General features: G+C 54.3%; 1 protein-coding gene across 1 annotated transcript in view; it reads right to left on the reverse strand.

The window, feature by feature from the left end:
- Positions 1-16,254, reverse strand: part of PLCG1 (phospholipase C gamma 1) — a 46,748-nt gene that overhangs the window by 6,436 nt on the left and 24,058 nt on the right. Inside the window, exons 5-24 of the mRNA XM_074157688.1 lie at positions 13,769-13,853; positions 12,809-12,892; positions 12,451-12,473; positions 11,250-11,322; positions 10,120-10,221; positions 8,194-8,312; positions 7,362-7,447; positions 6,916-7,036; positions 6,330-6,498; positions 5,679-5,801; positions 4,644-4,745; positions 4,228-4,415; positions 3,743-3,943; positions 3,175-3,294; positions 2,700-2,880; positions 2,292-2,369; positions 1,744-1,847; positions 1,417-1,513; positions 1,221-1,293; positions 312-469 (exon numbers count right to left, since the gene is read on the reverse strand). Coding sequence (XP_074013789.1) covers positions 312-469; positions 1,221-1,293; positions 1,417-1,513; positions 1,744-1,847; positions 2,292-2,369; positions 2,700-2,880; positions 3,175-3,294; positions 3,743-3,943; positions 4,228-4,415; positions 4,644-4,745; positions 5,679-5,801; positions 6,330-6,498; positions 6,916-7,036; positions 7,362-7,447; positions 8,194-8,312; positions 10,120-10,221; positions 11,250-11,322; positions 12,451-12,473; positions 12,809-12,892; positions 13,769-13,853 — 2,287 coding nt within the window. The remainder of the gene's footprint in view (positions 1-311; positions 470-1,220; positions 1,294-1,416; positions 1,514-1,743; positions 1,848-2,291; positions 2,370-2,699; positions 2,881-3,174; positions 3,295-3,742; positions 3,944-4,227; positions 4,416-4,643; positions 4,746-5,678; positions 5,802-6,329; positions 6,499-6,915; positions 7,037-7,361; positions 7,448-8,193; positions 8,313-10,119; positions 10,222-11,249; positions 11,323-12,450; positions 12,474-12,808; positions 12,893-13,768; positions 13,854-16,254) is intronic.

Here is a 16,254-nt window from a genome sequence, read left to right on the forward strand (position 1 = left end):
TGGCCTTGTAGCTGAGCCTTGCCGCCCTCCATGGATGGAGATCCCCTGCCTCCCAAGGCTGCAACACCTTCCCGATGGACTGATCTTCCCAGACATCCAGCCTGAACTTCTCAAGTCACAATGCGTGGCCACCACCCCTTGCTATATTGTCAAAGATTACTCTGTCTTTATCATCTTTGTAACTGCTCTGCCAGTTTTCACAGGCGACCATCTCACCACCTCCCCACCAGCCTCCACCTGCTCCTCAGCTGCTGGGAAATCCAGGGCATGGCAAGGAGGTGTCTCCCATGCCAAGGTCTCTCCAGACTCACCCGTGCGTCAGCTGTCTGGGCTGCCTCCCGGATCTTCTTCACCCAGTCCAGCAAGTCCTCGTGCGTGTCGGCTGCCACATCAAGGGACAAGCGTGACACTGAGGCCATGCTGATGGAGAAGACGAAGAGGCGGTTGTTCTTCCCCTCGGGGCGGATGGCTGCGTGGGAAGAGGGAGCAGAGAGCAAGGTCACAAGCAGATGCTGAGCCAAGTCCTTCACGCCACAGAGGGAGGAAGGGAGAGGACACTGAGGGACTCTCATGGCTGCCCTGGGACTCTTCAGCTAAGAGAAGCTCCCATTTCTGGTGGCTGGAGGCAAAAGATGGAGCTCAGGAAGCGATAGGGGAGGATGCAGAGTGTATCCTGAGAGGGCTAAGAAGCCTCATTGAGCCTCTGTAATCCCTCTTCCTCCCATTCCTGCATCTTCTTCCTCTGTGCCCTGAATTGCAGAGCACAACATCCTCTGAGCTCTGGGAAGCAGAGGGACAGTAGGGAGCTGCAGGTTGGACCCAGCTCAGCGGTGGCCAGGGGCCCCACAGCCTGGACCACACGTATGTGAGGGAGGACCAATTCTTACAGAAAAGAAGGAACATACAAAATCTGTCTGAGCTCCCTTCTCCGTGGGGAGCAGGTTCAAGGTGTGCTGGAGTGGCTCCTTGGCATGACCCCAGGTGCTCCTTGGCTGTACTCAGGCTGCAGGGACATGCTGGAGCCCCAAAACCTGAGGAACCCTCTGCTAGGAGCAGCAGCAGAGTGTGCCACCGCACAGCAAGCACGCACCATAGACATGCATTCACTCATGGCAGGCACAGGGGTGTCTGGAGACAGATGAAGACCAAAGTCCTTTGACCCAGAAGACCTGCAAATGGCTCCAACATCCCCCAGTCCTCCATCCCTCCCTGGCACTCACCGATCTGGCAGGAGGGCACGTCCAGAACACCTCCGAGCAGGTCTCCCAGGGGGCTGTTCTCATCCAGCTGCTGCTGGGAAGGAAGCACAGGCAGGATGGTGTTGGGCACAGCGCTGGGCACTGCAGCCGTGTGTGGGGGACTGAGCCCACACACTCCTCCCACCACCCTCCTTGCTCCGCTCAGGCATCAGCTCACCTCCCGCTCCGGCTCCAGGCTGCTGGGACCAGTAATTTCCTCTACGTAATTGGAAGGGAACCACAGCTGCTTCTTGCCGCCGTAATCTCCTCTCCACCTGGAAGAGAGGGAAGGGGCAACATCAGCACCCACCATGAGCACCTTGACTGGGGGTCACGGGTGACAGGCAGCTCCTTCATCAGCTGCTCTTAGGGTCTGTGTGTCTTTGGGGCTGTGCAGCAATCCCCAAACAGACCCAACCCTGGAAGGGACACACCTTTGTATGGATGGTGACACCAAGGTTTGACTGTGTCCCCGAGGGAAAATGGAGGCTCAGGACCAACTCACCAGCCTCCTTCCTGTTTCTCCACATTCTGGATGATGGCGTTTTTGGTGAAGGTGAGCTCGTCCTCCCGCTGTGCCTTGTAGTCGAACAGGGCTTTGACTGCACACTGCAATGAGGAGGGGTCCCATGAGGCTGGGCAGAGGACGGACACACGGACAATGAGCCCATGCGATGAAACATGTTTCTTGGGGGGGGCTGTGAGACACATCGTGTGCAGGAAGCATCCAACCCTGCTGCTAGAGGCTTCCAGACCCTAGTGACCTTTGCAGAACAAATCAAGGCACCCATTTATGCTAAACCAGTGGTCACAAGTCTGGTGTGGCCCCACACAGCAACTTTCCTTTGGGCTAGAGCCACTGATGGGTTTCGTTTGGAGGGTTCAGAACAAGAGGCAGCTCAGCCTGGGAACCTGCAGGCTCAGCCTAGAGCGTGTCTCCCTGCATGGTCTAGAAATGAGTGTGCAAAATAATACAGCTCTTGGAAAATAAAGAGACACTTGCTAAACCCTCAGGCCCTGCAGGTTGTTTCATGCCAAGCGGTGAGAGTGTACCTTGAAGGTGGGCATGGGGTTGGCTTCCACGTAGAACCCGGGGTGGCGTCCCTCGTAAAGGGCTCCATAGTCCGGCTCCTGTGGAAGCAAAGGGCCAGTGGTGACAACTGTGGCTCTGCAGAACAGGTCCCCTACCTTGGGGGAGGTAGGGAGAACACCCCAGGGAAGGTACGAGACCAAAGATGACGCTGCACACAGCAAACAGAGCCCCAAGCCCACACTCCCTGCTGACTTGGGTCAGAGATCTCACTCAAGCCAATAGGTGTTTCCAACAGGGCATGAAGCCCCAGGAGATGTGGACTGTGAAGCACAGAGGTGGCTCACACAACACCACTTCAAGGCACCAGCTCAAAACGGACCTGTCCATCATCCTTTGGTTTAACTTTTCCAATGGCTGCCCACACTCACCGCTGTCCCTATCTTCTCCAGCGTCTCCTCGTTGATGGGGTACCTCAGCTTCATCTTGCGGTACAGCGGATGCTTTTCATAGTAGCTGATCAAGTCCACCAGGCTCTCGAACTCAGAGTTGCCAAGCAGTACGGTCTGTCCCTCCTGCTGCACTCGGCAGTGTTTGATCTTCCCTTCCGCCCTGGCAGGTGGAAAAGACAGAGAGAAGCCACTTGGCACCAGGCAACAGAAGGTCTCTGCCAAAATAAACACACCCAAGGAAAAGATGCCCCTGGGCTGGCTGCTGAACACAGCCATGTCCCATCAGGAGATGATGGGAGGAGAAGCAGGGTCCTAAAGGCTCTCATGGGGCTGTAAGGTTTACCCAGGGCCATCCAGAAGAGAGAAGAGCTCTGGGAGGGCTCATGGCCCCTCTTCTCCTGCTCTTTCACACACCGCAGCATCCCAGCCCACCACCCTCCTCCCAGGGACGCACCGGAAGGAGATGGCGTAGGAGCTGGGCTCACTCCTCTTGCGCACCAGGAAGGCTCCATCGCGTGGCACCCGCATCAGCATGTGCTCGGCTTGGGCCCGGGTGAGGTTGGCGTGGTACCACCTTTCAAGGAAAGACACGTCACTGTCCACAGGCCTCTGTACATCCAGGTCATCCCACACCTCTGCCGTGCCACACGGTTTCCCCTCCAGCCCACAAAAGGCTGCCTGAATCCTCAAAAGGAGGACAGGGAGCAGAGATCACATTGCAACAGGGCTGTCTTCTCCTTTCTGTGGGACAGGCAGGAACAGAGCCATTTGGTGACATGCAGCATGGACAAGGGCATCCCAACCAAGCCTGGTACCTCCTGGTACCTCCAGTGATCTTCCAAGACAACCAGCTCCATCAACAACGAAGCTGGCCAGCATGGCTGCTGTGACAGAGAGAGCTCCACAGGGAGAAAGAGCAGACCAGAGAGCCTCAGCAAGGATGGAAGGACCCCAGCAAGGGTTTTCCATGGGGTTCCAACTGCCCAGAGGACACAACCCACCCTCTCTAAACAGGGACTCACTCTTTGCTCTCATGGGCATTGGTCTGTGGCACCGGCTCCGTCAGCCTCATCTCAAACTCGTTGCACCTCAGCGGCACCTCCTGGTAGTGGGTGATGAGGTCGTAGAGGCTGTCGAACACCAGGTTGTCCGTCAGGAAGAACTTGGGGCTGCCGGCATCCTGCCGCGAGTGGATCCGGCAGTGCTGCACCTTCCCGTTGCGCCTGCAGAAGAGGGAGGAGGTAAACCAGGGTCATCCCTGGAGATTTTGCATCTGCCTCAGGCACAGCTCCAGCCTGGACACAGCATTCCTGCCTCACAGGAGACCCATCGCGCAAGGCTCCCAAGGGAATTCACCCTTCTGCACCAGGATGGTGAGTTGCCATGATGTTGTGGCACAGAAAAAAGGGACCACAAGGGAATGGGATCCCACCACTGAAGAGGGTGTCAAGATGAAGACTACCCCAGGGGTGACCCCGAGCAGCGGGCTGGTGCCCGTGGCCCTCACCAGAAAGAGAGGGTGTAGTCTCCAACAAAGGTCTCGCTCTCTCTGACGAGGAAGGAGCCGTCGGGGGCCCCCGTCTCGATGCAGTACTCGGTCAGCAGCCGCTCCGCGATGTGCCGCCCGTCGCGTCCTGCTCCCAGCTTGCCGTGGAACCACTTCTCCGTGGAGTGGAGCTCCGTGCTGTTGCTCACCTGGCAGGGGGAAAACCCAAAACTGGGCTTACTGAGGGCAGGCTCGCCATGCTGTGCTCTGCTCAGGTAGCTTCCAGCCAGGACCAGGGAGTTTCTGAAGTAGCTCCCACCTTTCCCACCACAGGATCTCCCCCTTGAAGTCAGCTGGCAGTGGAGATGCTCAGCTCCTTGGGCAGTCAGGACCTTTCTCCAGGGGAACAATTTACCACCACACAAGGGAGCCCTCACCTCCTTTTGCTCTTCCTCATCCTCGTTTCCTTGGTCACTGGTTGTCTCCCCGGAGTAATAGATCTTGCTGCTGGTCAGGACAAAGTAATGTGGGTTCCACTCCTGCAAGGAAACAAACTCTGAGCAAAGAGACGCCCCGAGGAAGCACTGAGCTGGCCCACCACCCATCTGTGCGGTCATCTCTTCCTGATCAGCACAAGCAGCGAGGGGTGATGGCATTTGCAAAGGACAGTCACCAACAACACTGACTTCAGTGACATCACAGGAGCTTCCAAGACATCCCCCAGATCCAAAGCATGGATTTATCGGTAGCAAAAAAAAAGGCACGTGATAGGTCTTACACACAAAGTGGCTGCAGATCACACTGCAAACACCCCAGCACGTATTAAAAGGAGATGACCAAATGAAGAGCAAACCAACGCAAAACCAAAACACTCTGCACGGATTCAGCAGGGGGGCTATCAGAGATGAGGACATCGGAGATGGTTATGCAGCTTTACCATTGCACTTTCCTATTTTCCAAAAACCTGTTCAGTTTGCACGTGGCTTTGCCTGACAGACCCTCAGCAAAGCAAAGCAGCTGAAGAAGTGGACTGTGTATAAGTAAGTGCGCACAGGAAAATGAATGCTTTATAAAGCAGAACGCTTGTTTAGGTGTGTTAAGTGGCACTTGGTAAGAGGCAGCCAGGTCTAGAAATGCAGGCCATGGCTAGGACTTACTGCAGCGACAGACAACAGGCTTATACGGATTACACAAGAGCAGCTGCAGAGCATCAGCCCAGAGCTCCCTCTAGCTCAGCCTTCTGCCTCTAACAAGGACCAACAGGAGATGCCTAGGGAAGAGCACAGGAGAGAGCCAGCATAAAAACTCCCCCAGCCCTCAGAGACTCCTGAGAAACAGGACAGGCCAATGGCCCCTTGGATTGGTTGCACCACAGCCCTTCCTTCCAGCACTGCGTGGTGCCTCACGGAGTCACCATGTCATTTACGGAGCCCTCAGAGCGGGGCCAGGATGACAGCGGCAGAGAGACGTACGTGATTGATGGGGTCTTCCAGGTAGAGGATCCCATTCTTGATGGAGTTGCTGATGTCGTTCTCTGAATACATTACGGACGTGGGTAGCTCCTCGTAAGCACTGCCCTCTGCCAGCTTCTTGTGCTGTGGGACGAGAGAGCAGGTCAGGCACCCAAAAAGCAGCGTGGATTTCACTGAATTTCACTGAATTTTTTTAGAGTTGGAAGGGACCATATAGATCATCTAGTCCAACTCCCCTGCTGAAGCAGGATTGCTTAGAGAATGTTCCTGGTGAACAACCCCAAAACCCCAGGCCTGCTGCAATGGGCTCCTCTGGACTAGAAGGCCCAAGGTAAGACCCATACCACAGTGATCATCAAATGGCACTGACGTCCCACCCTTTCTTCCCAGAGGTGTTTCCTGCAGCAGAAATACCACCATCCCCCAAGCTCTCATGAAAGGCAGCACCCAGCTGCTGAGCTCATTTCCCAGCAGCTCCTCTGAAGCAAGAGAGCTCTGTCTCCAATTCTTTTTAGCATCAGGTCTCCGTTTCCAACCCCGCGCTGCCAATCAACCCCTTCCAGCGGTAAGCAGCTGCCCTTGGTCCCACACCCTCACCCCATCTGCCCCCACTGTCTCCACTTCGGAGCTTTGCTGGGGAAGGGAGTTCACCTTGATGAGAATCTTCCTTTTGAGCTGGTTTGGAGCGGGAAGTCCATCAGCAGAAATATCGACTGGTTTGGTCAAGAGCATGTCCCCAAAGACCTTCTTGAAATTCTGAGCCATGTTCCTCTGCTGAGCAATGCTGCAGTGGTCCTCAATGGACAGAATGACGGGGAAACTGGGAGAAGGAAAAGAGCCATGAGAACCAGCACGATATCTTGACGGAATCAATGCCATCTGAGCTCTGTTTCAAAACCTGGCCTCTGTGCCCTCAAAATGCAGTTTGAATCAACAGCAATCTGTGCTGTCTTAACCACCCTACAGCAAGGTGTCCCCACCGCTGCTGGTAATGCACAGAGAGGAGACAGACCAGCAAACTACTGGGGTTTACCCAAAACCTTCCCTCCCACAACTTTTTTTCTGGAAGAAATCTCCCTTTGGCTGGGAGACACAATGACATACTTTCTTCCCACCGAATCCCAGGTGCGTGGTCTTGTCCTGGATCTCTGGATAAAGATGGGCTTCACTTTGCTACAGCCTTGGCTCTACCCTCTCTTTGCCCTCCTGGCAGAGCCCAGGTCCCTGCTGTACTCACTCAGAGGTGACAAAGGCATGCTCCTTGATAGTGACCAAGACATCAGAGAACTTGATCTTGGTGGTTAAGGTGTGTCCGTGGTAGATGACTGGCATGCCATCGGGACCGTCCCAGCAATCCACTGAAAGAAACACATGGGGAAAGCTTAGCCCAAAGGCTGGAATATAGGCAGGACATGGACATGAGATGGACTGAACTAAGCACTGCTGGGAACGCACTGGATGGTAATAAAGGAGTGAGGTGAAAGTGAAGATCTTTCTGGGAGACCAAAAGCTCAAGAGGTACCACCCAGTCCCACAAAGCAAACGACCTCAGCCCTTTCAGCACATCATGGTGACAATGCTGCCACTGGCATTTCAAGCTTCAGTCCTGCCTTCCACGCAAAGCAATGTTGACCACCGCAAGCTACCACGATGGAGAGAGCAGTGCCGGCTGTGGGTACTCACGTTCGATACAGCGGCATCCCATGCGCAGGCAGCGGGCGTACGCCTCCAGTGAGGACTCGCTTGAGAACTGATCCCCCGTCAGGTACCTTTCACGTGAGAGAACACATCAGCAAAGCAACGCGCTCACCACGGGTACGGATGTCTGCTGGGACATCGGGACCTGCCTCTGCGATGTAAGGAATGGTGACAGCGACTTTCCCCCAGACCTGCCATCCTCCCCAGCTGAGGGGCTCAAGTCTGACCCCACTGTGAGGGGCTGCAAGCACTACTCTGAGGTCCAGCCTTGCTGCTGGCTGTTGAGATAAGCCTCAAAGAGCCATATCAGCATTGGTGCCACAGAGAGTCCCCTGGACCAGGCAGGAGCAGCCTGAGAGCAGGGTTTAGACCAGCTTTTGTAGGCAGACAGGAGCTCGCTGCCTGCCCTGCTGGCTGCTCAGCTGGCTTAGGCTCTCAGTCCTCTAAATTTGGGCTAAGGTGCTACCACTGCATCCCATGAGCGGGGAGCACAGAAGGAAGGCCAATTTCAGCCTGCCAGGTTTTTATCACATCAGTCCTTAGAGGACATTGCTAATGGTAAGAAATCACCAGAGTGACAGCCAGGGACCTGAAAGCACAGTCTGCACAGATGTGTGTTGCTGACAACATCTGACCAAAACATTGATGGTTAAACCATGGAAGGGGGACTGGGGCACCAAGAGGAGGGTCTCTGATGTGCTGACCCTGGTTTGGAAAAGTCTACTTGACCCATCACTGGGTTCAGGCAGAATCAGGAGAGTCCCACCCTGGCACAGGAGAAGAGGACAGGTGGAAAGAGCCATCCCCTAGTCCTTACGTGTTGTGTGAGGAGGAGATCCAGTAATGGGAGAGAGGGTTGTTCATGTTCTCCAGACACACCATGTCCAGTTGCGAGTTCCAGATGCTGTTCTCTTTGGAAAACAGGAAGGTGAGAAACTGCTCAGGAAGAAACAGAAGCATGTTAATGATGGGGAGGAGCCGGGTGCTGTGGTTTAGCTTCACACACATCTCACTCTCCATGTCAGCAGCTACCGAGCAGGTAGCTATTTTCTAAGCTCGGCACAGACTGGCCAGAGGCAACCAAGACAGCACAGAGCTACCTGACCACAGCATCAGGCATTGCCACCTACCCTCTGAGCTGTGCCAGGTATCTGGGTACAAATCCTTTGACCCAGCTGGAGACAAATTAATTGCTTTGCATTTTATTTTGCGGCTCACACGGCAGCAATAGCTCATTAAGGCCATGTGGATCAAGGGACCTTTGCATGGGAGTCAGTCCAAAGTGCCTGGGACATGGTCATCTCCAGTTGGTTTTATTCTTTTGGTTTCAGCTCTTCTTGCTTTAAAAAAATCCTTACACGACCCAAAGGGGCATTAAGCCAAATGCAGCCCCTTTCCTCCCCCAAATGAACTGCGTGATGAGCACTCCCAGCTGCACACACTTAGCACGAGAGCCCAGAAGTCATTCCCTTCGCCAGCCAGCTCTTGCGCAACACAGAGACCCACCACGTTCATAGAATCATAGAATCATCCAGGTTGGAAGAGACCCTTGGGATCATCGAGTCAAACCATCTACCCTACACTACAAAGTTCTTCCCTATATCATATCCCCCAACACCACATCTAAACGTCTCTTAAACACATCCAGGGATGGTGACTCAACCACCTCCCTGCGCAGCCTGTTCCAATGCCCGACCACTCTTTCTGTGAAAAATTCTTTCCTAATGTTCAGTCTAAACCTACCCTGCTGGAGCTTGAAGCCATTCCCTCTTGTTCTGTCATTAATTACCTGTGCAAAGAGACCAGCACCAACCTCTCTACAGTGTCCTTTCAAGTAGTTGTAGAGAGTGATGAGGTCTCCCCTCAGCCTCCTCTTCCTCATACTAAACAGTCCCAGATCCTTCAACCGCTCTTCATGTGATTTGTTCTCCAGGCCCTTCACCAGCTTTGTTGCCCTCCTCTGCACTCGCTTCAGCACCTCACTACCTCTCTTGTATTGAGGTGCCCAAAACTGGACACAATACTCGAGGTGTGGCCTCACCAGTGCTGAGTACAGGGACACAATCACCTCCCTGCTTCTGCTGGTCATGCTATTTCTAATACAAGCCAGGATGCCGTTGGCTTTCTTGGCCACCTGGGCACACTGCTGGCTCATGTTCAGCCGCTTGTCAATTAGAACCCCCAGGTCTCTTTCTTCCAGGCAGCTTTCCAGCTACACTTCTCCAAGCCTGTAGCAATGCACGGGGTTGTTGTGGCCCAAGTGCAGAACCTGGCACTTGCCCTTGTTGAAACTCATGCCATTGATTTTGGCCCAATGATCCAATCTATCTAGGTCTCTCTGTAGAGCTTCCCTATCCTCCTGGGAATCAACACTCCTGCTTAGCTTGGTGTCATCTGCGAACTTGCTGATGATACACCCTATGTCCTTGTCAAGATCATCAATAAAGACATTAAACAGAAATGGTCCTAACACTGAGCCCTGAGGCACACCACTTGTGACCGGCCGCCAGCTGGATTTAAATCCATTGAGCACCACTCTTTGGGAATCCACCAATCCACTTTGTTCATCCACCACGTTCATCTCCTGCAGCAATGCAGCTTACAGGAGATGCGGTGCTTTAAGGACCACTGCCCCGCAGTGAAGGCGGACGGCAGAGCTGTCACACCACAGTGCACACCACGCTGGGGATATCCCACCACGCTCCACCCCACCCCATACCCACTAGAGTTCAAGGTATCTTACTTCGTCCAGAGAGAAATAAGGCTCGTCAATCTCTCTCAAAGGGTCTCTCAGAAAGTTGAACATGAATTCCTGTACCTGAAGGGTGTCTGCAGCCCAGAGCTCCTGCAAACCCCAAGAGGGACATAAAAAAGAAACCATTTCAGAAAGTATTATTCAAAACCACGTGCAGCTCATCCAACTAGAAGCTTTAACCATCAAGGAGGCAGCTTTTATTGCAAGACCATCTCTGGCAGGAATTCAATAGTCAGCACAAATGACGGAGCGCACGCAACTGCAGAAATCTGTCCAGTTTCTAAGCGGTCTTCATTTTCTCAATGCTGTGCATTTTTCCCTGCGATAGCTCCTTTGCACACATCTGCCACCCCTCCTCCTTCAGCAACAGAAGCCAACTCAGCTTCCTTTTGCTTCTCTCTCTCCCTGGGTGTCTTTCACCAGGCCGTCAAAACGGCTGTGTCTCTTTGCTGGTTAACTCTCCGCTCGCTGCAGACCATGGGCAGGGAGGCGGCAGTGGAAGACAGGGAGGATGGTGCAAAGCAGGAGGCCCCAGGCTCTCGTGCAAGGCATGGTCATGCTTTCATGAGTTACCCCTGTCCTCTTGGAGAAGACCAGCAACAAGACAGGAGCCCAGCAAGAGTTGAAATAAAGGGCCTGCAGAGCCCGCAAATGAGCTGGTTGCACCTTATGGGTACCCGAGCACGTTTGCTAGACAACCCAAGATCGCTTTTAAACGCAAAGGTCAGCAATCAAATTGATTGGCTGCTCCTCAGGACCTGCTAAGATCTCCTGAGCAGACAGGATGGAACATGACACTTCAGCTGCTGGGTAAATCTCCACTGACCAGTTCCTCCCTCCTGGGCCCTCCACTCCTCTCAGACCTTCTGCTCTTGATCCCTTTTCTGACCAGGGTGCCTGGCTGAGGCCAGGTTTTCCCTCACCAGCACTTCCCCTGCATCACCTCATGTTCCAGGAAGGATGTGCTTCCTGGTTGTGCTCCAGGTTGTGGCCGTGCCAGGCAGAGCACCCCAGGACCAAATCATCCCAGCTCCACAGCAAGGCTACTCTTGGAGTACTGGTTCTCATGCCTACCCCCCTACCCCTTTGTCCCTCCCCTGGGCCTGTGTTGAGCTCACCCTCTGGTACTCCAGCAAGAACTTCTGGAACTCCAGTAGCGACACCCTGAAGTGCTCGGACCTTTCCCCAGCCCTGAAAAGCAGAGAGAGAAAGAGAGAGAGAAGCTTCGGTCACTCATGCAGCACATCATGGCCAACTGTTACCAGCATTATGTGAGATGCCATCTGCAACCACCATGGTGCTTGCAAGCAACATGTGCCCCGAGCAAGCAGCGCTGCAAGAGCAGAACGGGATGTGTAGAGAGAGATGAGGAGGGCATGACAGCAAAGCTGTCAGCAGCTGAGATGACATGTCCACACCTCAGAGCCAATGACTGCTCCAGGAGCAGTCCAGGAGCCGCGCTGCCAAGAGTACTACAATGTGAAACTGGTGAAGGGCAGTAAAAATCATCAGAGGGAAAGATTTGTACAAAAAATAGAGGGGTTGGCTTGTACAAGAGTGAAAAGAATGAAATAGGTGCAGGGCAGTCAAGGGGTGATTGTAGACAGGACAGACCTGCAGGTATCCAGAGGACATGGACTCAAGGAAGCAAGGCAGGGAATGAAGGAGGGAACTGTTTGTGGCTGATTATCTCAAAAGACTTGTCCATGAATGTACCAGTAATGGACAGCCAAGGTCCATGCTGGGGACTAACACTAGAAAAACCCAGAAAGGGATTGGGCAGTGCTGGCTGCCCTGGGCAGAGGGATGCTGACTTCCCTGCAAACTCTCTTTTCTATGGTTATAAGAAAAAAAGAGAAGAAACCATGGGGAATTACCTTGACAAGTTAAAAAGTCTTTTACTCTCTAGCTTCTGTGTCTAAATTCAAGCCCTTTTTACCACGGCGGAGATGAGCATAGGGCAGGGAAGGGCACAGTTCGCAGTGGCACCATAGGCACTGCCTGCACCAGCACCTACCATGAGGATAATCTTCGGGAGATGGCTCAAGGTCCAATTAACTTCACATAAACCAACTGACGGTTTTTGGAGGCGGCTGACTTGAGCTGGCTCTCAGTCTGGGAGGAAGAGGGCCCTTACTGACCTGAGCCAAAGCGTCTACAGCAAAGATGCTCATTCAGAGTGCAAAAATGCAAGTGGCATGGTGGCAAGCAAGAGGTGTAGAGCACACCTCATCCCCGACATGCTGCTGCAGGCACCAAACCACATCAGGGAGCAAAAGAAAACAGCCCCTTCCCCAGCAAATACAGAGAATCACCCACCTTTCTAGGAACGGGACATCCATCTGCAAAAGAAGCAGCACAAACATTGGGTTTGCACTTGATCTCACCAACGTATGTGAAAGCACAAATTGATCAAGAAGGTAATGGGGACAGCAAACCACCAGTGTGCAGCTCGGCCTTCCTTACAGCATCGCTCACACACTGCCTGCCCCAGCCCCAGCAGCCCTGTGCTCACCAGCCTACACCAATAACTTCTTTACTCCCTGTCACCCCTGGCCCAGAGGTAGGAGACAAGAGCTATTAGCTGAGGCCAGCAGGATTAAATAGGCAGTTAAGAGGGAATGCCCAGTAACAGATACTCCCTCCCCTTCCCGGCCCTGGAGAATTCGGTTCTTACCATTTTCTGGGCGCTGAACATCAGGCTGCGGTAGAGCTGTGCGAACTGCCCATATGTGATATCACCGTTCCTCTGCTCCACGTCCTGTGGCCAAGAAAACCCAAACACAGAGGTTTTATGGGGGCCACAGGCAACTCTGCATGGCCCGAGGAGTATCTCCTCCCACCAGGATTCCCAGGGAAAAAGGAGGAGGGAAAGGCCAAAACCTGGTCAGACTTTCACTCCTTCCTTTGCCCGTCTTTGTTGGGGCCAGTGGGACCCCCATCGTGCCCCGGACACAGGCTCATCCTAAATTGAGTTATGTGGTTCCCCAAGGTCATCCACATAAAGGCACCATGGTGCTGATTAGAAATCGTTATTGTTTACTTGAATAGTTACAAAAGGATCATTTTATTTTTTGTTTGCAGAGAGCATCTCAAGTGCCTGGAAACTGCAAGACCCGAAGTGTGTGCTCTCCTTTAGGTACACTGCTCTTTGGCGTTGGCCATGAGCGCTGGTGGAAATGGATGATCATCACAGGATGACCCTCCGTTCCTGGGTCTGCAGGGATGCTGGCAGAGCTGGCTGCCTGTCACCTGGTGGCAGTGGGATGCAGGAGCTGGGATGCAAGGACCCCTGGGATGCGGGACCAGCTGGCCTCCCTGCCTGTCCTCCCACACTCTACCCCACCAGGAAAAAGCCCTAGACCAGAGCCAGGAGCAATGTGGGGTGTGGGGGAGGCAGGGTGGGGCAAAAAGAGGGTGCTGGCCACAAACGGGTCAGGGTGCGGCACCCAGTGGGAGCTGGCACCTCTTCAGTCGCCACCGTGGGTGGGGGCCCTCCCGGGAAAGGCTGGGAGCCTCTGCAATATGCAAACGTGCCGTGGGAGTTGAACCACCACCAGGTTCTGCTCAAAGGCAGGCAACAGGCTCCTGAGGGTCCCCAGTGTGAAGGAGGAGAGCGGAGAGGTCACACACTCACCGTGAGTCTCTCCCGCAGGAACCTCATGTTGGGAACCCGGTAGTTGACCTGAGACAGCATGTTCTTCAGATCCTTGGCGGAGATCCTGGCTCAGCAGGGGAAAGAAGGAGAAACACGTTGAGAAGGTCTGGGATGGAGGGGTCTCACCCTGAGACCAGGACACCACATACACTGAGTGGCCATGGCCAAAGGGACATCAGCTGTGAGACAGAAGGATGGATACCTGTCCCCAGAAGGACACCGGGGTTGGGACCAAAGCCAACCCAATAAACTCTGCATCTACACTGCCCGTGAGGAGCAGAGAGAGGTGCTTCCATCCTGATGGGAACTGCAAACACTGCTCCTGCCACCTCCCAACACAGCAGGGCAAGTCCTGGCACCATCAGCCCGCTGGGCACACAGTGCCTACTGCTTTACGGGAACGGCCGGGCAGAAGCATTTTTTCAAGTATCTGCGCCCAAACACGGATGCCGGGTGACCAAACCACTTCCAAAACCCACTCCCTGGCCTGTGGAGGGCAGGCTTTGCAAGTGGTTTGGACCTGGCTAATTTTATCCTAAAGAGAGGAAAAAAGCCATTTTCAGCGTCTAGCCACAGGCATAACACTGCTGCCCTCCCCCCGGGGGCCCCTTCACACCAAAAATGCTGGTTCCCACATTGGGGAGGGCTCTGCTGCCAACGCCGAGGGGGATCCCGCACCCAGGTGGGCAGAGACAGGCAGCACGAAGCCCTGGGCTACCCCTGCCTGCCCTGGCGTTGGTCTCCCATGGGGCAACGGCCCTGCAGCAAGGAAAAACACGGATGTCTCCCATCTGCAGGGCTGAAGAAGCCGAGAGGTCTGCATGCAATCATTTTCTGGCAGCTCCTGCTAAAAGCAAGTCCTCAGAGTCCGCCCCCAGCAATCACAGATGCTGCTTTCGCCCCCCACTGAGCGAGTGGGAGCTCAGGACCTTACAGGATGCTCCCCCATCCCACAAAGCGTAGGGCAGGTCTGATCTTGGGAACACTCATAGCTTTGGGGTGCAAATATAAATATGCCAGGGAAAATGTCTTGTGCAGGGTCACGCCATCACCTGCATGTCTTTTATGCTCTTCCCTGAAAACAGGGTGATCTCAAACAACATAGAAAGGAGTGGGGATGGAGGGAGCCCCAAGGAGAGGGAGAAACCGGCTGGTGTCAGGCGCTGCAGAGACGACGGCCACCGCAGCCGGTGGGACACAGAGAGCCCTTGTTTCTGGGGTCAGAGCCGCAGGCGACCAGGACACACACAGGGCCAGAGCAGGACCTGGCCCGGCTCCCATGCCGTGCCCAAGGCCAGCACCCGGCTGGCCAAGGACCGTGCAAGCAGCATCCTGCCACTCGCTGGCCGGACAGGAAAAAAAATAAGTTAGAAAAAGCTGGCAAATGGCACCATCCTCCTCTTCCCCCTGGCTGAATGAGCTACAGAGCCAGCAACACGCTCAGCACGGGCAGCAGCTTCAGTATCTCCCCCCGCGCCTCCATCTCCCTCAGCAGAAGTTACCCCAGGGGCTCAGGGCGAGCGTTTTGGGGAAGGGAAGCCTGGCCTTTGCCTTCTCCAATGCACCCAGCATCCGTGGCCACTGTGCAGGGTGCTGTGCAACCCCCAGGCCAGGGGGGTCCCAGCTACGGGGTGCTGGGTGACAGGGAAACGGGGCGAGGTGGGGGGGAGCAAGCCAGGAGCACAACAGTGACTTGTGAGAGATGCCCTCAGGTGTCAAGGACCACAGCATACATCAGTTCTCGTGGGACCCCTGATGGGACACCCAGAGTCCCCAGGGCCACCCAGCAGCATTCCCCTCTCGGTGAGAGGCTGAAGTTGAAAAAAAGGTCTTGGAAAAAGAGCAGGAGGGGCTGCAGCAGCAGGATGGGCAGCAGGCATGGGGCTGGAGCCCTGCCGGAGCCAGCGCCTGGCTCTGGTGATGCTGGGCTGTTTCACAGGGAGGTGTTGGACCATGGCACTGTGACAGCACCTGGAGAGGTGACAGCAAACCCTGTAAAAGCTGTGACCAGCACTTCCCTCTCTGCTTTGGTAGGTGACGGAGTACGGAAGGATTTTATTTACTGCATGTTACTAATAATGTTAAAGTGTTGGAGACCTTGGATAAACAGCTTGGTACTATTTTGAGACTAGAAAGTAAAAACCAAATAAACAAACTAATTTCTTCTGCGGAAGTTTTTTAAGGTCTTACGACAAACAGGCCAAAGGACAGACCCAGCCCTCTCACAGGCAATGGAAACATTCCCCAGTGCCATAACTCTGCTCCCAGCCACGGGCAGCTCTCCTAGCCAGGGGTGAAACAGTCTCCTCCGCAGCAGTTTGGAAAAAAAAACCAAAAAAAACCCAGCATCCTGTTATCCTCCTCTTTCCACCTCACCTCCCTTGGAAAAACAAATACCCAAAGGTCCAGCAGCCAGTGAAAACAGCCAACATCTGCCGGCGTGCTGGAAGGTATGCACCGGCACC

The sequence above is a fragment of the Numenius arquata genome, chromosome 12 (genome assembly GCF_964106895.1).
Source record: "Numenius arquata chromosome 12, bNumArq3.hap1.1, whole genome shotgun sequence".
Lineage (NCBI taxonomy): Eukaryota > Metazoa > Chordata > Aves > Charadriiformes > Scolopacidae > Numenius > Numenius arquata.